Source organism: Oncorhynchus nerka, linkage group LG3, assembly GCF_034236695.1.
Source record: "Oncorhynchus nerka isolate Pitt River linkage group LG3, Oner_Uvic_2.0, whole genome shotgun sequence".
Taxonomy (NCBI): Eukaryota; Metazoa; Chordata; class Actinopteri; order Salmoniformes; family Salmonidae; genus Oncorhynchus; species Oncorhynchus nerka.
Genome location: NC_088398.1, coordinates 19,088,358 through 19,112,112, shown reverse-complemented (window position 1 = coordinate 19,112,112; position 23,755 = coordinate 19,088,358). Strand labels below are relative to the sequence as shown.

The 23,755-nt window shown below is 46.0% G+C and overlaps 1 protein-coding gene across 3 annotated transcripts in view; it reads left to right on the top strand.

The window, feature by feature from the left end:
* Positions 1–23,755, top strand: part of LOC115103639 (protein PTHB1) — a 207,677-nt gene that overhangs the window by 7,053 nt on the left and 176,869 nt on the right. For all 3 annotated transcript variants that reach the window (XM_029624498.2, XM_029624486.2, XM_065009244.1), the window contains exons 4-9: positions 415–479; positions 5,809–5,922; positions 13,601–13,775; positions 16,078–16,162; positions 16,234–16,417; positions 20,715–20,844. In XM_029624498.2, the coding sequence (XP_029480358.1) occupies positions 415–479; positions 5,809–5,922; positions 13,601–13,775; positions 16,078–16,162; positions 16,234–16,417; positions 20,715–20,844 (753 nt within the window). The remainder of the gene's footprint in view (positions 1–414; positions 480–5,808; positions 5,923–13,600; positions 13,776–16,077; positions 16,163–16,233; positions 16,418–20,714; positions 20,845–23,755) is intronic.

Sequence of the window (23,755 nt, the reverse complement as noted above, 5' to 3'; positions counted from 1 at the left end):
CCCCAACTTATTGTGGGAAGCTTGTGGAAGGCTACCTGAAACATTTGACCAAAGTTAAGCAATTTTAAAGGCAATGCTACCAAATACTTATTTAGTAAGCTTCTGATCAACTGGGAATGTGATGAAAGAAATAAAATCTGAAATAAATAATTCTCTCTACTATTACTCAGACATTATTAAAATAAAGTGGTGATCCTAACTGACTTAAGACGGGGAATTTTAACTAGGATTAAATGTCAGGAATTGTGAAACTACGTTTAAATGTATTTGGCTAAGGTGTATGTAAACTTCCGACTTCAACTGTACTTAATTATATCTATACTGATCTATTCTTATGTCAGTATTGTCCTTTATGTTTTCATTGGCAATTTTGGACGTCTGTTCTTTGCAGTGATTGATTGATGTTCTCTCCAGGTGTTCAGATCTGCTTCATCTGGCTGTGCTGCACCCCAGAAAACTGTCTGTGTACTCAATCTCAGGTAATACCACACATTTCAACATTGGCTGTAATATGCATGCCACACCACACTGATTTAGTGGACTACTACAGACTAGAATATGTTCCCGTGATTCATCTGATAACATTAAGTAGTTTAGCACATTTAGCACGTTGTCCCCACAGTGACTTTATGTACTGTACATATCCCAACCAAAAGTAATGGATTACAGGCAACATCCACACTGAGCTAAAGGCCAGGGCTTCCGCTTTCAAGGAGCGGGATACTAATCCGGACACAAAAAATCCCGCTATGACCTCTGACGAGCCATCAAACAAGCAATGCGTCAATACAGGACTTAGATCGAATCCTACTACGACGGCTGTGACGCTCGTCGGATGTGGCAGGGCTTGCAAACTATCACGGATTACAAAGGGAAACCCAGCCACGAACTGCCCAGTGGCACGAGCCTACCAGACAAGCTAAATGCCTTCTATGCTCGCTTCCAGGCAAGCAACACTGAACCATGCATAAGATTAGCAGCAGTTCCAGACATCTGTGTGATCTGGCACTCCGTAGGTGATGTGAGTAGGACCGTTAAACATGTTACCATTCATCAGGCCGCGGGATGGGGGCGCTGTTGGAAGCCAAAAATGTAGAACGCGTTTCCCTATCGCTCCTGAGTTAGTGACCAAATGTATATATTTAACCTCGCAAAATTGTATATATTTCTGTTTGGCCAGGCGTCTGAAGAGACCCATAAAACAATTCAGATCAGGTTTGAGAAATGTACGTTTGTAATGTCGTCTACCCGGCCAAAAAATGGAGTCTGCAAGAGCAGGCAGCAGCAAGCCCGCGCCCTCTCCTGATTCACCCCAGCCACCGGATGCTGCTAATGCCGGCCCCACAGAAACACTGACTGTGGAGATGCTACAATCCCTGATAGGTAGCCTCAAAACCGATATTTTTGGCAAAATTGACTCTCTCTCTACCAATCTCAGGTCAGAGATATCAATGGTCAAAGACAAGCTTAAAAAAATCTATTGAGAGTATACAGAATAAGCTCGAAGCACACAGAGTGGCCTTATCGGATTTGGAACGAGGTGCTACAAACCACAGCACTCGCATTAGCGAGCTAGAGGCTAATGTTGGCTCATTGATAGCTAAGGCATACCTTGACAATAGATGCGAAGATATGGAAAGTAGAATGTGGAGGAACAACATTCGTCTACTGGGAATACCGGAGGGAGTGGTTGGCCCAAGATCCACGGAGTTCATGGCCCAGCTGCTTCAGGAGCTGCTCGGTCTGGAGGAGAAGCCACTGCTAGACCGAGCCCACTGCACTCTGTGTAGCCGACCCCGGGATGGAGAACCCCCGCGACCATTTGTCATCAAGGTGCATTTCTTTCACGTCCGCAATGTCATACTGAGGAGATCGGGGGAAGCATCCCCTCTCCTCTATAAAGGTAAAAGAGTCTCGATATTTGCGGACTACACCACAGCTGTGGCTAAGAAGCAGGCTAGCTTTGGAGCTGTGAAACGCCAGCTACGCGCCTGCCCAGGCCTGAAGTTCGGCCTCATCTACCCTGCGGTTCTGAGACTGACTTTACGGGACACACACAGATTAGAGGACCCGGCTTTAGCGGCAGATTTCATCAACAAGAACGTGAAAGCAGCTGTTGTACCGCATTGTGTGGAACAAATGGTTGGTTAACAGGCTAGTTAGCAGGCCGAATTGTTTGCTAGCGAAGCCAATTTTGCTGGGTTCATCGACATTTGAATGTCATTCTCTTTTTAAATTTTTTTAAATTTCCAACCCAGGTTGCTGCCTCTAATGCCAAAATCTGGCTGTTTTACTGTTAAACCTCTCTTAACCGAGGTTAGTTTTCCTCATACTCTGTTGGGGACCAATCTATGTATGTTTGTCTTACCAGTTAAATGGTCACAAATCTCAGGTAGCAGAGTAAGAGTTATCATGCTTTGCTCTAAACTTTTTGTATTTAGGGTTTTGCTTGCATCTCAGTTGGGGTGATGCTTCGGCAAGGGAGGGTGTGAGGGAAGGGATTTTTCCCTCTTTATTTGTATATAGTTTTTATATCTTCTGTGCCTCGTCGCTTGTCTTTGTTTTTTAAATTTGCGCTTTTAGGTTCAACTAAGATCTTCAGTTTACATTGTACCTTGTCCTTTACATGTCCTCTCTCTCTTAAGACATGACTCAGCTTAGTGCAGCCCATCCTGCTGGAGGTAATGGCTTTAATTTTCTCACTTGGAACTGCAGGGGCATCAATAACCCAGTTAAACGTAGTAAGGTGCTACACCACCTTCATCAATTGAAAGCTCACATCATCTTTCTCCATCTTTCTCTTTGGCTCTGGTAGCCTCAAACCCAGTTTTTCCCCCATCTATGGTTGATGGTGCTTTCTCAACATGGTCTTGTCTCGGTATTAAAAGATTCAAAGTTCTGTATATTAACAATACATTTAGTACGTTTGAACAATTTATCAGCTAAATTTGGTCTCCCCAGACATCGTTTTTTTTTAGGTTCTTACAAGTCCGGAGTTACAGCCGCAGCATAGATCCAGGATTTCCCACCCTTCCTGGTGAAACCCAGTTCGACACATTTCTTGTCCCACTTCCTACTCTAAAAGGCACCGTGTCAATAATCTGTAGTCAAATTTGCTCACTACAAGTCATCTCATTAAACAATATTAAATCCTCATGGGAGGAGGAACTGGATGAGGAAATATCTGATGAACTATGGGAAGGTGCACTCAAAAGGGTACATAGCTCTTCTATTTCCGCTCGACACGGCCTCATTCAATGCAAACTCATTCATAGGGCCCACTGGACCAAAGCAAGATTATCCTAAATTTACAAGGGTGTGAAACCTAATTGTGTATGATGTAATCAGTCTCCTGCTAATCATGTACACATGTTTTGGTGTTGCCCATCTCTTGTTGGTTTCTGGAAAGACATCTTTAACACTCTCTCAGAATTAAGCTGCACACAGATCGAGCCAGACCCTTTTATTGCACTATTTGGGGTTTCCATACCCACAATACAATTGACCAAAATTAATAAGGATGTAATTGCCTTTGTCACTTTGTTAGCGAGACAATTAATTTTACTTCGATGGAAATCCTCTGCAGCCCCTTCTCATGCTTTTAGGATTAAATCTGTTTTGAATTGCATAAAGTTGGAAAAAATTAAACACACACTCAATGGGTCTGTAGACAAATTCTATGCAATGTGGGCTCCCTTCTTTTCTTATTAATACATTTCCTTGCAGTTCGAGTGATGTGTATATATATATATATATTGGTGATGTAAGAGGCCAGGTATGTGTATACACGACATCTCGGATGTTAAGGACGGTATTATCTGTACTAGTTGACCCATAACAACTGTATCAAAAAAATATATATGTTTCCTTATGTTTTTGTTGTATATTTTATGTCTATCTCTCTGTTTTGCTGTATTGTTGTCTTTGATGTGTTGTTTTATACTACTACCAAATAACTTACAAGTGCAATTATTTTCTAAATGCTGGTATTGAAAATTCAATAAACAAAGTATAAAAAAATACAAATAAGGCTGCGGGATCAGACGGATTACCAGGACGCTTACTCAGAACATGGCAGGTGTCTTTCACTGTCATTTTCAACCTTTCCCTGACCCAGTGTGTAATACCTACATGTTTCAAGCAGACCACCATAGTCCCTGTGCCCAAGAATGCCAAGGTATTCTAAATGACTGTCTAAATGACTATGGCCCTGTAGCAATCACAACTGTAACCATGAAACGCTTGGAAAGGTCATGGCTCACGTTAACACCATCCTCCCAGACACCGTGGACCCACTCCAATTCGCATACCGCCCCAACAGATGACGCAATCTCTACTGCACTCCACACTGCCCTCTCCCACCTGGACAACAGGAACACCAATGTGAGAATTCTGTTCATTGACTACAGCTCTGTGTTTAACACCATAGTGCCCCCCAAGCTCATCACTAAGCTCAGGACCCTGGAACTGAACACCTCCCTCTGCAACTGGATCCTGGACTTCCTTATTTGCCGCCCCCAGGTGGTGAGGGTAGGCAACAACCCAGGGGTGCGTGCTTAGTCCCCTCCTATACTTCCATTCACCCACAACTGCATGGCCACGCACAACTCCAACCCCACCGACACGACGGTGGTAGGCCTGATCACCGATGGAGATGAGACCACCTATAGAGAGGTCAGTGACCTGCCAGGACAACAACCTCTCCCTCAACGTCAGCAAGACAAAGGAGCTAATCATGGACTACCGGACACAGAGGGCTGAGCACACCCATTTCCACATTGATGGGACTGTAGTGGAGCGTGTCGAGAGCATTAATTTCCTTGGTGTCCACGGGAATTAACATGGTCCAGACACACCAACACAGTCGTGAAGAAGACATGACAACGCCTCTTCCCATCAGGAGGCTGAAAAGATTTTGCACGGGCCCTCAGATCCTCTTATGTTCTAGGCTACCCGACACGTTTGACCCAAGTTAAACAATTTTGAAGGCAGTGATACCAAATACTAATTGAGTGTATGTAAACTTCTGACCAACTGGGAATGTGATGAAAGAAAAATCATCCTCAAAAAGTTCTATAGCTACACCAGTGAGAGCATCTTGACCGGCTGCATCACCGCTTGGTATGTCAACTGCTTGGCATCCAACCGTAAGGGTAGTTGGTGTGTACGGAACCGTACATCACTGGGGCCAAGCTCCTTGACATCCAAGACCTCAAGCCACCGAAGTCAGACTTTTTGTTTTCTCTGCTACCTACCGCACTGTAAACGGTATCGATGCAAGTCTGGAACCAACAGGACCCTGAACAGCTTCTAACCCCCCAAGCCATAACACTACTAAATAGTTAAACAAATAGCTACACAGACTATCTGCATGACCCTCTTTGACCTAACTATTTTTGACTCATCACATATGCTGCTGCTACTGTTTATTATTTATTGTGTTGCCTTCCCTGACCTATATGTACATATCTACCTCAAATAACTCGTACCTCTGCACATCGTCTCGGTACTGGTATTCTGTCTACTGTATAGCCAAATTATCTTTACTCATTGTTATTTTTTTCTATATTTTCCTCTGCTTTGTTGGGAAGGGCCCGTGAGTAAGCATTTCAATGTTAGTCTACACCTGTTGTTTATGAAGCGTGTGACAAATAAGATTGGATTGGATTTTGATCCTATGTCAGTTTGCTCCCGTTCTTCTAGTTCTCTCTCTGCAGATTTAACCATAGGATATAGTAATGATATGTGACAATAAATATTAATATGGAGGGTCTGTCTCTCTCCCTCTACTCTCTGTCTCTACTGTAGGTACTGCTGGTAATGTGGAGCATGGGGTTCAGTACCAGCTCAAGCGGGTCTATGAGCACAACCTCCAGAGGACCGCCTGCAACATGACCTATGGAACCTTCGGAGGGGTCACAGGTAACACATCACAGCACCCCCATGAGCAGCTCAAACACTTCACATGTAACAGATTGACAGTGTAGTCACTAACCACACGCACACTTTTTCCATTTTTTGGGGGTTAATTCACTGTCCATTTCTAATGACCACAGAGCTATGAGTGTAGAATATTATTCATTCTGTGTGGAGGGGAACCCTTGGCGTTCTGGTGCAGCTTTATTTGGATGGTAGTGACTGGATCAGTGTATGCATGGGTGTGTGCATGCATGTGCACGCACACGTGTGGGTGTATTTGTATGTGCAGTAAGTTAAGTTGTGTGTGTCCTTCCAACAGGCAATTCATTAATGGGAGAGCACACTTATTCAAACACGTGCTCCCTGGAACACACACACACACACACACAAATACCTCAACAATATATCCCTTGTTCTATTATTGGCCTTCCCTTATCTAAAAGGGCTTCAGTTAAACACTGGTTTGTGTGCGCATGCACGTTTGTGTGAGGAGACTTGGAGCTGTGTTGGTTACTGTTATAGAGGAGATGTTTAGGATGGGAGTCATTACTTTTCTTGGATGCTGCGGAGTAGAGAGCTTTATCCTTTTTTCCAAATACATATATTTCCCTTGAGGGATGATTTCTTCCCCTATTCTCTCTCCCTCTCTCTCCTCTGGCATTCTAACATTCCTCATTAACCCCTGAACTCTTCTTCACCTTCCTTTGTTTCATAGACTTCTGGAGCTTTATGGACTCTTCGTTCATGCACACACACACACTCTCTGCCATTCACTTCCTCACTCTGTTGCGCTCTCTCTCTCACATCCTTTCTCTATTAGATCAAATCAATGCAGTTGCCATACCAGGCAGTGATGCAAACAGTCAGGATGCTCAGCTGAAAACCTTTTGAGGATCTGAGGACCCATGCCAAATCTTTTTGGTCTCCTGAGGGGGAATAGGTTTTGTCGTGCCCTCTTCCCGACTGTCTTGGTATGCTTGGACCATGTTAGTTTATTGGTGAGGTGGACACCTAGGAACTTGAAACTCTCAACCTGCTCCACTATAGCCCTGTCGATGAGAATGGAGGCGTGCTCGGTCCTCTTTTTCCTGTAGTCCACAATCATCTCCTTTGTCTTGATCACGTTGATGGAGAGGTTGTTGTCCTGGCACCACACAGCCAGGTCTCTGACCTCCTCCCTATAGGCTGTCTTGTCGTTATCGGCGATCAGGCCTTCCACTGTTGTCATCTGCAAACTTTATGATGGTGTTGAGGTCGTGCTTGGCTGCGCAGTCATGAGTGAACAGGGAGTACAGGAGGGGACTGAGCACGCACCCCTGAGGGGCGTGGCGGATGTGTTGTTACCTACACTTACCACCTGTGGGCAGCCCGTCAGGAAGTGCAACTGAATCCTGGAGAGGGAGGTGTTTAGTCCCAAGGTCCTTAGCTTAGTGATGAGCTTTGAGGGCACTATAGTGTAGAATGCTGAGCTGTTGTCAATGAATAGCATTCTCACGTACAGTTGAAGTCGGAAGGTTATATACACTTAGGTTGGAGTCATTAAAACTAGTTTTTAAACCACTACACAAGTTTCTTGTTAACAAACTATAGTTTTGGAAGTCTGTTAGGACATCTACTTTGTGCATGACACAAGTAATTTTTCCAACAATCGTTTACAGACATAATTTCACTTATAATTCACTGTATCACAATTCCAGTGGGTCAGAAGTTTACATACACTAAGTTGATTGTGCCTTTAAACAGCATGGAAAATTCCAGAAATTATGTCATGGCTTTAGAAGATTCTGATAGGCTAATTGACATCATTTGAGTCAATTGGAGGTGGATGTATTTCAAGGCCTACCTTCAAACTCAGTGCCTCTTTGCTTGACATCATGGGAAAATCAAAAGTAATCAGCCAAGACTTCAGAAAATAAATTGTAGACCTCCGCAAGTCTGGTTCATCCTTGGGAGCAATTTCCAAACGCCTGAAGGTACCACATTCATATGTACAAACAATAGTACGCAAGTGTAAACACCATGAGACCACACAGCCGTCATACCGCTCAGGAAGGAGATGCGTTCTGTCTCCTAGAGATGAACGTACTTTGGTGTGAAAAGTGCAAATCAATCCCAGAAAAACAGCAAAGGACTTTGTGAAGATGCTGGAGGAAACGGGTACAAAAGTATCTATATCCACAGTAAAACGAGTCCTATATCGACACAACCTGAAAGGCCGCTCAGCAAAGAAGAAGCCACTGCTTCAAAACCGACATAAAAAAGCCAGACTACGGTGTGCAACTGCACATGGGGACAAAGACCGTACTTTTTGGAGAAATGTCCTCTGGCCTGATGAAACAAAAATAGAACTGTTTGACCATCATGGCCATCATTATGTTTGGAGGAAAAAGGGGGAGGCTTGCAAGCCGAAGAACACCATCCCAACCGTGAAGCACGGGGGTGGCAGCATCATGTTGTGGGGGTGCTTTACTGCAGGAGGGGCTGGTGTACTTCACAATATAGATGGCATCATGAGGGAGGACAATTATGTGGATATATTAAAGCAACATCTCAAGACATCCGTCAAGGAGTTAAAGCTTGGTTGCAAATGGGTCTTCCAAATGGACAATGACACCAAGCATACTTCCAAAGATATGGCTTAAGGACAACAAAGTCAAGGTATTGGAGTGGCCATCACAAAGCCCTGACCTCAATCCCATAGAAAATCTGTGGGCAGAACTGAAAGCATGTTCGAGCAAGGAGGCCTACAAAACTGACTCGGTTACACCAGGTCTGTCAGTAGGAATGTGCCAGAATTCACCCAACTTATTGTGGGAAGCTTGTGGAAGGCTACCTGAAACATTTGACCCAAGTTAAACAATTTAAAGGCAATGCTACCAAATACTAATTGAGTATATGTAAACTTCTGACCCACTGGGAATGTGATCTGGAATAAAATCTGAAATAAATAATTCTCTCTACTATTATTCTGACATTTCTCATTCTTAAAATAAAGTGGTGATCCTAACAGACCTAAGACAGGGACTTTTTACTAGGATTAAATGTAAGGAATTGTGAAAAACTGAGTTTGAATATATTTGGCTAAGGTGTATGTAAACTTCCGACTTCAACTGTAGGTGTTCCTTTTGTCCAGGTAGGAAAGGACAGTTTGGAGTGCAGTAGAGATTGCATCATCTGTGGATCTGTTGGTGCGATATGCAAATTGGAGAGGGTCTATGGTTTCTGGGATAATAGTGTTGATATGAGCCATGACAATCCTTTCAAAGCATTTCATGGCTACAGACATGAGTGCTACAGGTCAGTAGTCATTTAGGCAGGTTACCTTAGTGTTCTTTGGTACAGGGACTATGGTGGTCTGCTTAAAACATGACGGTATTACAGACTCAGACAGGGAGTGGTTGAAAATGTCAGTGAAGACACTTGCCAGTTGGTCAGTGCATGCTCGGAGTACCCCGTCCTGGTAATCCGTCTGGCCCAGCGGCCTTGTGAATGTTGACATGTTTAAAGGTCTTACTCACATCTGCTGCGGAGAGCGTGATCACACAGTCGTCCGGAACAGCTGATGCTCTCATGCATGCTTCAGTGTTATATGCCTCGACACGAGCATAGAAGTTATTTAGCTCATTTGGTAGGCTAGTGTCACTGGGCAGCTCTCAGCTGTGCTTACCCTTTGTAGTCTGTAATAGTTTGCAAGCCCTGCCACATCTGACGAGCGATCTTAGTCCTGTATCGATGCTTTGCCTGTTTGATGGTTCGTCGGAGGGCATAGAGGGATTTCTTATAAGCATCCGAGTAAGAGTTGTGCTCCTTGAAAGCGGCAGCTCTACCCTTTAGCTCAGTGTGAATGTTGCCTGTAATCCATGGCTTCTGGTTGGGGTATGTGCATACGGTCACTGTGGGGACGACGTCTTCAATGCACTTATTGATTAAGCCGGTGACTGATGTGGTGTACTTGTCAATGCCATCGGAAGAATCACAGAATATATTCCAGTCTGCTAGCAAAACAGTCCTGTAATTTAGCATCTACTTCATCTGACCACTTTTTTTTATAGACCAAGTCACTGGTGCTTCCTGCTTTCGTTTTTGCTTGTAAGCAGGAATCAGGAGGATAGAATTATGGTCAGATTTGCCAAATGGAGGGTGAGGGAGAGCTTTGTATGCATCTCTGTGTGTGGTGTAAAGGTTGTCTAGATTTTCTTTCCCCTCTGGTTGCACGTTTAACATGCTGATAGAAATGAGGTAAAACTGATTTAGGTTTCCCTGCATTGAAGTCTCCATCCACTAAGAGCGCCGCCTCTGGATGAGCATTTTCCTGTTTGCTTATGGCGGAATACAGCTCAGTGAGTGCGGTTTTAGTGCCAGCCTCAGTCTGTGGTGGTATGCAGACCACTACAAAAAATACAGATAGTCTGGTCTACAGCTTATCATGAGATACTCTACCTCAGGCGAGCAAAACCCTGAGACTTCCTTAGGTGTCGTGCACCAGCTGTTGTTTACATGCAATTGCCCCCTTCCCGTGTCTTACCAGAGGCTGTTGTTCTGTCTTGCCGATAGTGTATAACCCGCCATCTGTATGTTTTTAATGTCGTCGTTTAGCCACAACTCTGAAACATAAGATATTACAGTTTTTCATGTCTCGTTGGTAGGATATACGTGCTTTCAGTTCGTCCCATTTATTTTCCAGTGATTGAACGTTAGCTAACGTTAGGTAGCAGAACGGAAGGCATGGGCAGATTAGCCACTCTTCGCCTGATCCTCATAAGGCATCCTGATCTCTTTCCACGAAACCTACGTTCCCTTTTCCAGCGAATCACAGGGATCTGGGCCTGGTCTGCTGTCCGTAGTATTTCCCTCACTTCCTAATCATTGAAGATAAACTCTTTGTCCAATTTGAGGTGTGTAATCCCAGTTCTGATGTCCAGAAGCTCTTTTCGATTATAAGAGACGGTAGCAGCAACATTATGTACAAAACAAGTTACGAACAACGCAAAAAAAATGAACAAAATAGCATGTTTGGTTAAGAGCCGTTAAGACTGCAGCCCTACCCTCCAGCACCATATTTTTTTTTTCTCTCTATCCCTCCTCCCTTTCCATTTCTCTCCTTCTCTTTCTTACTCTGAGTCTCTCTTTCTCACGCACACTCTTAGAATAGTCGTGTCCCTCTCCTGTCAGTGTTGAGAGAGAGTGGATTACAATGATGTTCCTATAAATAAGAGTACAAGAGGATCCTGCTCCAGGGTTACACTACCACACACCACCACCAGGGAGCAGCACAGCCTGTGGAATCAGCTCCTACACACCACCATACACACTTGTCATCTGAGTATATTTATATGAAATGAGTGTGTGTAGGAGCTTGCTCTAAATGTGAGCACCCAATAGTTCCTGACCATGACTGTAGGTGCTGTAAAAGCAGTTTTGTACTAATACAGCCCTAATGGCTGGGCTGGGTTTGGGTCAGAATCGGACCACACACTCACACACACAAACAGCGTAGGCCATTCTAAGCAGCACCTGGCCCACACTCCAGCCCAACTCCACCCAGAACCCAGGCCCAAAGACACTGCACTGCTCTGCTCTGTCCTGCCAGTCACTGTGCTATGTCCTTGGGCTCAACCTGTGTAACAGCATGTTCTATTAATGCTATTAGTAGGGCTGGTTTCCTCTGTATGTTTCTGCTAAGGTTAGAAGTACTGGACTAATATTTTATAGCTCTAGGAGAGCGGTTTTTGATATCTTTAGTATGGGCGTAGACCCACACACAGCGTGAGAAGACACACATACATGCACACACACCATACCTGCACGTGTGCCTACACTGACACACACACACACACACAGGGCGGTGTAATTGTGTGAGTGGCCTTGTTCTTCAGTGTTTTACTGACCTCCCACCCTGAGCCCAGTTCACCAAAGGGGATGACCAGAATAGCTGGTGACGCACACACCCACACGTGTTTATTATTGTGTATCTGCTCTGTAGGTGGTACTCCCTGACCCCTCGTTGATGCGAGTGTGATTTAAAAAATAAAAAATTAATAGCGCGTAGAGGCCTAATTATAGTTCTCTGCTCCCACAGCCGTTCTGTGTTATGGCTCGTGTGTGTGTGTGTGTGTGTGTGTGTGTGTATACTCAGCCATCTCAGATTTTCTCTGCCATAAAACTCAGTGGACCATTCCAAGCACTCCACACACGCACTCGGAGAACGTAGACCATAAGCTGTGTAAGGCTGCTGTGAACAAGCCTGCTCAGTCCGAGAGGTGTTAATGGACATATCAGATTCAGCAGGAGACAAATGAGCAGAGCAGCTAACCCACCACAACATAGCAGAGCAGCTAACCCACCACTACAACATAGCAGAGCAGCTAACCCACCACCACAACATAGCAGAGCAGCTAACCCACCACCACAACATAGCAGAGCAGCTAACCCACCACCACAACAAAGCAGAGCAGCTAACCCACCACCACAACAAAGCAGAGCAGCTAACCCACCACCACAATAAAGCAGAGCAGCTAACCCACCACCACAACATAGCAGTGCAGCTAACCCACCACCACCACAGCAGAGCAGCTAACCCACCACCACAACAAAGCAGAGCAGCTAACCCACCACCACAACAAAGCAGAGCAGCTAACCCACCACCACAACATAGCAGAGCAGCTAACCCACCACCACAACATAGCAGAGCAGCTAACCCACCACCACAACAAAGCAGAGCAGCTAACCCACCACCACAACACAACATAGCAGAGCAGCTAACCCACCACCACAACACAACATAGCAGAGCAGCTAACCCACCACCACAGCATAGCAGAGCAGCTAACCCACCACCACAACAAAGCAGAGCAGCTAACCCACCACCACAACAAAGCAGAGCAGCTAACCCACCACCACAACAAAGCAGAGCAGCTAACCCACCACCACAACATAGCAGAGCAGCTAACCCACCACAGAGCACAACATAGCAGAGCAGCTAACCCACCACCACAACACAACATAGCAGAGCAGCTAACCCACCACCACAACACAACATAGCAGAGCAGCTAACCCACCACCACAGCATAGCAGAGCAGCTAACCCACCACCACAACAAAGCAGAGCAGCTAACCCACCACCACAACAAAGCAGAGCAGCTAACCCACCACCACAACAAAGCAGAGCAGCTAACCCACCACCACAACATAGCAGAGCAGCTAACCCACCACCACAACATAGCAGAGCAGCTAACCCACCACCACAACATAGCAGAGCAGCTAACCCACCACCACAACATAGCAGAGCAGCTAACCCACCACCACAACATAGCAGAGCAGCTAACCCACCACAACACAACATAGCAGAGCAGCTAACCCACCACCACAACAAAGCAGAGCAGCTAACCCACCACCACAACACAACATAGCAGAGCAGCTAACCCACCACCACAACAAAGCAGAGCCGCCCCAACAAGTCAAGCAGAACTGTATGATGCATACATTTTTTCACAGAACGTATACAATTCTGCAAGTCATTTAGTCAGGCAGCATTCAGGTCTGTGTTCTGTCATTGTGTGTACCAGTATGATGATGCCAGTATGATCCCACCAGGTTGTCATTTGTTATTGTCCTAACCCTGTGTTTTGAATTAACGTTTATTCAACGCTAATGTAACATTTTGTCTTTTATTCCCTCCCCTCAGACCACCACTCTATGTGTATCCAGTCCATGGACGGCATGCTGATGTTCTTTGAGCAGGAGAGTTACTCATTTGGCCGTTTCCTCCCTGGCTTCCTCCTGCCTGGTCCTCTGTGTTACTGCTCCCGCACTGACACCTTCCTCACTGTGTCCTCAGCACGACAGGTGGAGAGCTACAGGTACACACTCACACGCTGCAAAACACACACATATGCTGCAAAACACACACATACGCTGCAAAGCACGCACACACGTACACACACACCCTCCTCACAGGTAAGTAAGTAAATGAAAAAGTGAGTGTGAGAGGGAGTGAAGAAGTGTACTCGTTGCCTCTGAAGGCCGTCTGCCTGCTACTCTGCTCTAGATCTTTAAATACATCTGTGGTGCAGCAGACGGGAGGCCATTTTCTAGTCCTAACGCCACAAACCACTGCACCATCTTTAAATAATAGGGGAGAGTGTTCTGTGTGTGTGTGTGTGCCTCCATCTTTGTGTCCGTGTGTGTGTAAATAGTGTATAGGGGATACTGCAGATGGCAGATTGGGTGTATTGGGCCCTATTGCCACAGCTGAGTCTGGTTATCTCCGGTGCTAAGTTAACATTTTCACATCCTAATGAAATTCCACTCATTGATCGCCACAGCTCCCCATGTAAGCCCTGTCTTTATTTTCCTCTGCTTTGGCCACTCATCGCCCCTCCACAGTAATCACAGTTACCTTCCTCTACAAACACACACCGGGATTTCCCCTTTTCACGCTCCTGCTAAAACCGGATGGAAATTGGGGAAAGGCTGACGTGTGTGTGTGTTTCGGTGTGTGAAACCAGGCCTTCCAGCTGTTTGTTATCCCAGATTTCTCCGATATCAAGAGCTTCCCCAGACGAGATATCCCTGCTGAAACGCTGACCCCCCTGTTCCCTCCTCCCCCTCCTCCCTCTCTTCAATTCTCAGACTGTATATATGAATTCTAAGAAAAATAATTCGGCCCAGGATGAAGCGCTCTGTCCCCAGTTAACACTTGGCTGTGTCTAGACTTGGTCTCTGTGGCTAGAATCCCACTTTCTGATCATATCTAGAATCAAAAGTCATAAACTGTAGATACGAAGAGAGCTAAATTTGGAAATGAAAATCCTGCATGTTAGTTAGAAATAGCCTTGCTCTGAGTGTCATGTACTGCATAATATCAGTCAGCTAGGGAACTGTTCCGCTCCCTCGGTTTGTTTAGCCAGTAATGTTGATTTTCTCTCCGCTTGAGCATTGGTGAATGTGATTTTGTGTATCAGGGAAGTATTGGGGAGATATCCTCTTTCATATAAATGACTTCACACACTCACTCTGTGTCGTCTGAGACACAGAGAGACTCTATCCAACCTGGGGAGGTTGACTGGGTTTGTGTGGGTTGCGCTGGTTAAAGGTGCGCCTCGTGAGGTGTGTGTTGGTAGTATGTTCATGTGCACACAGGATCATACATTTCATACACACAACCGTGCATGCATAATATGCACATATTTATACTCATGTAAACACACCCTCACTGCTCTGCTGGTCTGAGCTGTGGAACTCTGAATGTGTGTGTTCACCGTTTACAACCAGTGTGCATGCTGGTGAGTCAGTTCTTCAAGGTTTGGACTCGACACACACACACACACACTCTTTGTGATTCTAAGTGTTAGGTCTCTTTCACACTAGCTCATTCACCAACAGACCTGGCCATAGTAATCTGTCATTAAAAGGCCTTGGCTAGGTTGTGCCAACCTTTCCCATCCATTTAGGATTGAGGCCTTCAGGTTTCTTATAGCTAATCAAAAGTAATTGTATGAATGCAAACCGAAGTGCACTTATTCGATGTGCATTTGTCAGGAGTGTACTCTATTGTTACCCCTCTGCAACCTGTAATGGCAAAATATAGTCCTCCACCTTCCCATTGGCACTGCTTGCTGTTGTCTTTGGGCATGTTCATCCCTCCATTCCTTTCTCAGAGAGAGGGCGAGAAAGATACTTTCTCCCTGACAGAGCAAATAGTCTCCTGTCGTTTCCAGCTCCATAAACATCAGGGCTTAGCAGGTTCTGATTCCCCTTCACATAATTATCTGATTCTTAGCAGCTTTTCCTTCTCCCTCCCGAGGGGCCAGGTGACTGAGCGTGTGTGTGTGAGATGTCTGTAAATACTATAGCCAGTTCCAGCTTTTTACTGGAAATCAGATTGTATTAATGCCATACTGCGAGACTACTGTAGACTGACTCCAGATCAGTGTCATGATACTGCTATTAATAAGGCCATTGTTTGAGAACGTAAAAGCATGATGCTCGCTAACTAGCGTACCTGAATGTTTTGTGGCATAAAATGTAGTTGTGATAACACCGATGGATGTAATTTATTATAAGAGTGGGGCTTCTGACAGAGGGTCCAGCTGAAGTGTTTCTGAAGTGTTACCATTGCGTACAGTGTGTGTGTGTCTAAACTGAGTGTTCCTAACCCAGGTATGAGACGCTAGCGGTGGCCACGGATGCAGAGACCAGACAGGATGCTGAGCAGCATGGCAAAACTGCAGGGAAGAGACTGACGGTGAGAGGAGAACTGGGTGTGTGTGTGCGTGTTTGTGTGTGTGTTTAACCCTGTGTGTGTTTCCCCCTCAGGCTGACTGGACCCTGGTCCTAGGGGAGCAGGCCTTGGACCTCAGTGTCCCCTCCTTCTCTCCGTCCTCATCCTCCATCTTTGTTTGCGGCGAAAGGAACCTGTACTGCCTCAAAGACAACGGACATATCCGCTTCATGAAGAAACTGGAGTACAACCCCAGCTGCTTCCTCCCCTACTCCTCAGGTAATGGTAGAGCCCTACTGCTTCCTCCCCTACTCTTCAGATAATGGTAGAGCCCTACTGCTTCCTCCCCTACTCCTCAGGCAATGGTAGAGCCCTACTGCTTCCTCCCCTACCCCTCAGGTAATGGTAGAGCCCTACTGCTTCCTTCCCTACTCCTCAGGCAATGGTGCAACCCTAGTGCTTCCTCCCCTACTCCTCAGGTAACGGTAGACCCCTACTGCTTCCTCCCCTACCCCTCAGGTAATGGTAGAGCCCTACTGCTTCCTCCACTACCCCTCAGGTAATGGTAGAGCCCTACTGCTTCCTCCACTACCCCTCAGGTAACGGTAGAGCCCTACTGCTTCCTCCCCTACCCCTCAGGTAATGGTAGAGCCCTACTGCTTCCTCCCCTACCCCTCAGGTAATGGTAGAGCCCTACTGCTTCCTCCCCACCCCTCAGGTAATGGTAGAGCCCTACTGCTTCCTCCCCTACTCCTCAGGTAATGGTAGAGCCCTACTGCTTCCTCCCCTACTCCTCAGGTAATGGTAGAGCCCTACTGCTTCCTCCCCTACCCCTCAGGTAATGGTAGAGCCCTACTGCTTCCTCCCCTACTCCTCAGGTAATGGTACAACCCTAGCTGCTTCCTCACATAAGACTGCTTTACTGCTTGATATCATTAGCTTGTTTACTGCTTGATATCAGACACACTATTTGTAGGACATATTATTGTAGGACAAAATCAAATCAAATCAAATCACATTTTATTTGTCACATACACATGGTTAGCAGATGTTAATGCGAGTGTAGCGAAATGCTTGTGCTTCTAGTTCCGACAATGCAGTGATAACCAACAAGTAATCTAACTAACAATTCCAAAACTACTGTCTTATACACAGTGTAAGGGGATAAGGAATATGTACATAAGGATATATGAATGAGTGATGGTACAGAGCAGCATACAGTAGATGGTATCGAGTACAGTATATACATATGAGATGAGTATGTAGACAAAGTAAACAAAGTGGCATAGTTAAAGTGGCTAGTGACATAAGGATGCAGTCGATGATCTAGAGTACAGTATATACGTATGCATATGAGATGAATAATGTAGGGTAAGTAACATTATATAAGGTAGCATTGTTTAAAGTGGCTAGTGATATATTTACATCATTTCCCATCAATTCCCATTATTAAAGTGGCTGGAGTTGGGTCAGTGTCAATGACAGTATGTTGGCAGCAGCCACTCAATGTTAGTGGTGGCTGTTTAACAGTCTGATGGCCTTGAGATAGAAGCTGTTTTTCAGTCTCTCGGTCCCAGCTTTGATGCACCTGTACTGACCTCGCCTTCTGGATGATAGCGGGGTGAACAGGCAGTGGTTCGGGTGGTTGATGTCCTTGATGATCTTTATGGCCTTCCTGTAACATCGGGTGGTGTAGGTGTCCTGGAGGGCAGGTAGTTTGCCCCCGGTGATGCGTTGTGCAGACCTCACTACCCTCTGGAGAGCCTTACGGTTGAGGGCGGAGCAGTTGCCGTACCAGGCGGTGATACAGCCCGCCAGGATGCTCTCGATTGTGCATCTGTAGAAGTTTGTGAGTGCTTTTGGTGACAAGCCAAATTTCTTCAGCCTCCTGAGGTTGAAGAGGCGCTGCTGCGCCTTCTTCACGACGCTGTCAGTGTGAGTGGACCAATTCAGTTTGTCTGTGATGTGTATGCCGAGGAACTTAAAACTTGCTACCCTCTCCACTACTGATCCATCGATGTGGATAGGGGGGTGTTCCCTCTGCTGTTTCCTGAAGTCCACAATCATCTCCTTAGTTTTGTTGACGTTGCGTGTGAGGTTATTTCCTGACACCACACTCCGAGGGCCCTCACCTCCTCCCTGTAGGCCGTCTCGTCGTTGTTGGTAATCAAGCCTACCACTGTTGTGTCGTCCGCAAACTTGATGATTGAGTTGGAGGCGTGCGTGGCCACGCAGTCGTGGGTGAACAGGGAGTACAGGAGAGGGCTCAGAACGCACCCATAGCAGATATCCATCCTCCCATATTATTGATGAATATTATTGGTCTAACACATTTCTGGTGGTGATAAGACCTTCCCCATGCCTGTCCAGTGTGTGTGGCGGTAGCAGAATGAGCGTTTGTCCGTGAGCTCAGGTTCATCTGATAGGGAGTCTCTCGGCTCCTGGGTTTGGTTTAATGAGGGACCGGAGTACAGCTCTACACAGTGCATCTGTCTGTCCTGACTGACTCCCAACATACCACTCCAACCAGAGGAAGTAGGAAATGTCACAGAGCAAGGCACACTCTAATCGGATCCATATTTAGCACATGCAGCACCTCGAACATGCAACACACAGCACTGTCACCTGCATAAGTACACACACACACACACACACACACACACACACACAGCATATTCTGCAGGCACAATGCCCTGTGGATCAGGGGTCTGCGTGTTGCATGTTAATCCCACTATCACTGGGTTCCAGCCAACACACCTCTCTCCAGCTGAGCTCAGTTACAGGTAACTGCCAAAATAATGGAAACACAACATAAATGTCTTAATAGGGCATTGGTGCCACCATGAGCCACAAGAACCTCTTGAATGCACCTTGGTATAGATTCTACAATTGTCTGGAACTCTATTGGAGGGCTACGTCACCATTCTTTCTTTCTTTTGTTTTGTTGTTGATGGTGGTGGAAAACGCTGTCTCAGGTACCGCTACAGAATCTCCCATAAGTGTTCAATTGTGTTGAGATCTGGTGACTGAGATATATACAGACACACACACACCCTTTAAAATCATTATGCTTCTTTGAGACCCCTCTTTCAAAATCACTGAGTTCTCTTCTTCTAGCCATGGTAGCCAAAATAATGGTCAACTGGACATTTTGTATGCATGACCCTAAGCACGATGGGAGGTTAATCGCTTAATTAACTCAGGAACCACACCTGTGTGGAAGCACCTGCTTTCAATATTCTTTGTATCCCTCATTTACTCAAGTGTTTCCTTTATTTTGCCAGTTACCTGTATATACATGGAGAGAGGGATGGCAAGGGAAGGATAGCGGGAGAGAAAGAAAAGGGTGAGGGAGAGAGAAGGGAGGGAAATAGGTGAGAGAGAGGGATAGAAGAAGAGAAGCAGTGTGGTTGAGAGAATTATTTTTATTTTCAACCAGAGGCACCTGCTATTCCTCATTGAGTTGTTTGACCTGTGAGCACCATTCCCTCTGGTATTCACACACACACAACCTTACATCACACTATTCCCATTCCATTTGCATCGTTCATCTATTAAGGCCAGGATCCCAGGTGACATCGATCACAGTCCTCTATAGTTTTCTCTGGTTGTGTTTTCAGCAGCCACCCGGATAGTATGGCAAATGGCTTCCCGCTATTGGTAATTTGCTGCGGTTTGGTTTTCAATACAGAGAGAGGGAGAGGAACTTTCCGGGCTGCTGACTTTCACATTGTTTTGGCTGGAACTTTAGCGGTTTACCGGCCCGCTCTCAGTATTTCACAGGTTTCCCCCTCTGGCCCTCCGCAATGCAGCTGCCTTTTTTGGCTTGCGTTCTCCTTTTCTCTCGCTCTCTCTCTCGCTCTCACACACATCCTCTGTTTTTCTCTCAAGGAGTGATAATACAGCCATTTAACCCCAGCATTGATGATAATCACTTATAATTAGTGTACACACACACACACACACACACACATATACACCTCAGGGTAAGGTGTGTTCAGGGAAACCATTGCCACATGTCTGTCTGATACACTGCTATTAATACAGTGCCTGGCCACAGTGGCAGAACAGAACGAACCAGGAGGAGCGAAAGAGGAGAAAATAAATGCTGTTCTATGTAGTGGATGGAGGGAGTCCTATATAAACGGTGTCTGTCATTTCGGCCTTGCCTGCCCCTGCCCTCTATCCATCCAAATGAGGTTGGCTAGGCGTGGGTGGTGGGTGCATCTCAGATCTCCCATGGTGGCAGTGACGGTAAATGCTTGTGTGTGTGTGTGTGCGCGCACACGCCCAAACCCAAAGGTGTTTTCACACCCTCACCCCAGAACTAGGCCTTGTTTAATTCATTTGTAATGACTTGAGCTCTTTTTGCTTTCTGAATTGTTAAATATTCATTGAAGGTTTGTTGTCATTCTATGCACCGGCTTCTAGCCTGCCAAAGCAACTCCGAGCAAATCGATATCCCATTGATGACTGATGGATGGACTGAAGGACTGTATTTATAAACCACTTTTCATTAGGTGTCATGCATCTCCTGTGACTGTATCTAACCTCTGACCCCTCCTTCTCTTCCCAGTGTCTGAAGGCACCACCAACACCCTGGTCGGTAACCATAACAACATGCTGCTGGTGTACCAGGATGTGACGTTGAAGTGGGCCGCCCAGCTCTCCTGTTCCCCCGTGGCTGTCAGGCTCGCTAACTTCCCGTGAGTACCCCCACCCCACACTCGTTACCATGGCACCCGCTGCTGCTATGTTTGGTGTGTTTGTGTTGCCATGAATTTGGTGGTTGTGTACTGTAACCAGGATTGGATCATTTCCATTCTGTCAATTTAGGAAATTAAATTCAAAAGCCCACATTAAACAAAAGAAGAAGTTGTAAGTCGTTTTTCCATTCATGAATTCCCTCTCTTCAATTGACTTATCTGAATTGGACCCCATAGTTGATGGTAACTTTACGCCAATACACTTAAACACACAGTGTGTGCTCAGATGCCACTGATCCGATAAGGTAACAGAGGATGAAAGGAGGAGAGGAGAGTGGGACTCTAAATGGAAAGGGAGGGGTGGAAGCATTCAGATGGAGCTCCATTCCTGTGCTCCATGGTTGAGTGTCCCTGTGTGTTTGCTCCATTCCTGTGCTCCATGGTTGAGTGTCCCTGTGTGTTGGCCCCATTCCTGTGCTCATTACATTACATTACATTTAAGTCATTTAGCAGACGCTCTTATCCAGAGCGACTTACAAATTGGTGCTCCATGGTTGAGTGTCCCTGTGTGTTGGCCCCATTCCTGTGCTCCATGGTTGAGTGTCCCTGTGTGTTGGCCCCATTCCTGTGCTCCATGGTTGAGTGTCCCTGTGTGTTGGCCCCATTCCTGTGCTCCATGGTTGAGTGTCCCTGTGTGTTGGCTCCATTCCTGTGCTCCATGGTTGAGTGTCCCTGTGTGTTGGCCCCATTCCTGTGCTCCATGGTTGAGTGTCCCTGTGTGTTGGCTCCATTCCTGTGCTCCATGGTTGAGTGTCCCTGTGTGTTGGCCCCATTCCTGTGCTCCATGGTTGAGTGTCCCTGTGTGTTGGCTCCATTCCTGTGCTCCATGGTTGAGTGTCCCTGTGTGTTGGCCCCATTCCTGTGCTCCATGGTTGAGTGTCCCTGTGTGTTGGCTCCATTCCTGTGCTCCATGGTTGAGTGTCCCTGTGTGTTGGCCCCATTCCTGTGCTCCATGGTTGAGTGTCCCTGTGTGTTGGCCCCATTCCTGTGCACCATGGTTGAGTGTCCCTGTGTGTTGGCTCCATTCCTGTGCTCCATGGTTGAGTGTCCCTGTGTGTTGGCTCCATTCCTGTGCTCCATGGGTGAGTGTCCCTGTGTATCTCAGTAGCTCTGCTCTGTTGGCTCCATTCTAAAGAGCCCTTCTGTCAGCACCAACTAGATGAGCCTCTCTCTGGGCCCTCCCAGAACAAACACATATTTGCATAGCACACACAGTTACACTCATCCTCCACGCAACCTTACAGAACGCATTCTAGATAGGACATACGTGTAGCTTTCATTCTCTCTCTCTCTGCTGAGCGCTACTCTCTCACCCACAGGCATACTCGCGCGCACACACACACTTTTTGAAGCCCATATGCCAGATTTATTATTATTAGTGTGTTATTATTAATGATCACCTGTTGTCATGGTTATCACCATGAGAAATCCACCCAAATCCCTGAGAGGAAATTATTTCACAATGTCTTACAGCTGGTCAATCAAAAGGGAGTGGTGGACTGTAGTACTAAATGGCCATAATCACACTGCAATTTACAACAATTATTTACCACACAAACAGTGATGAATAATGATGCCAAGCATCACATCTGGAGGAAACCTGGCACCATCACTACGGTGAAGCATGGTGGTGGCAGCATCATGCTGTGGGGATGTTTTTCAGCGGCAGGGGCTGGGAAACTAGTCAGGATCGAGGGAAAGATGAATGAAGCAAAGTACAGTGAGAGCCTTGATGAGAACGGAGCAGGTTTTCATCAAGGGTCTTTGTTTCAATCTTGGTTTCATCAGACCAGAGAACCTTGTTTCTCATGGTCTGTGAGTCCATTAGATGCCTTTTGGCAAACTCCAATCGGGCTGTCATGTGCCTGTTATTGAGGACTGGCTTCTCTACCATAAAGGCCTGATTTGGTGGAGTGCTGCAGAGATGGTTGTTCTTCCATCTCCACAAAGGAACTCTGGAACTCTGTCAGAGCGACCATCAGGTTCTTGGTCAACTCTCTGACCAAGGCCCCTTTCCCCCGATTGCTCAGTTTGGCTGGGGGGCCAGCTCTAGGAAGAGGTGGTTCCAAACTTCTTGGGGTCCTTCAATGCTGCAGAAATGTTTTGGTACCCTTCCCCAGATCTGTGCCTCGACACCGTCTTATACGGACAATTCCTTTGACAGCATGGCTTGGTTTTTGCTCTGACATGCAACTGTGGGACCTTATTTTAAAATGTAACCTTTTATTTAAGGCAGTTAAGAACAAATTCTTATTTACAGTGGTTGAGTGGGGAACAGTGGGTTAACTGCCTTGTCAGCTCGGGCAGGATGACCATGACCATGTCAGCTCGGGGATTCGATCCAGCAACCTTTCGGTTACTGGCCCAATGCCAGTAACCGAAACCATTAGGCTACCTGCCACCCCAGGTGTGTGCCTTTCCAAATCATGTCCAATCAATTGAATTTACCACAGGTAAATGACTAATGATGAGTGAGAAAAATCTCACATGCTAACCTCCCCTGTTGGTAATGGTGAGAGATTAGCATGTCTTGGGGGTATGATATTTGACTCTCTAACTTTCTCACTCATCATTATTCCCGATTCATTCAGGATAATCCTTAATCATGGTAGCATCCAAATGAATGTAGAACTGTTTAGAAACATATTCTAGTCCTATTTGTACTGAACAAAAACAAACACAACATGCAGCAATTTAAAATATTTTGAGTTACAGTTCATATGAGGAAATCAGTCAATTGAAATAAATTCATTAGGCCCTAATCTATGGATTTCACATGACTTAGCATACAGATAACTTTAAAAAAATGGGCCTCAGGATCTCGTCAAGGTATTTCTGTGCATTCAAATTG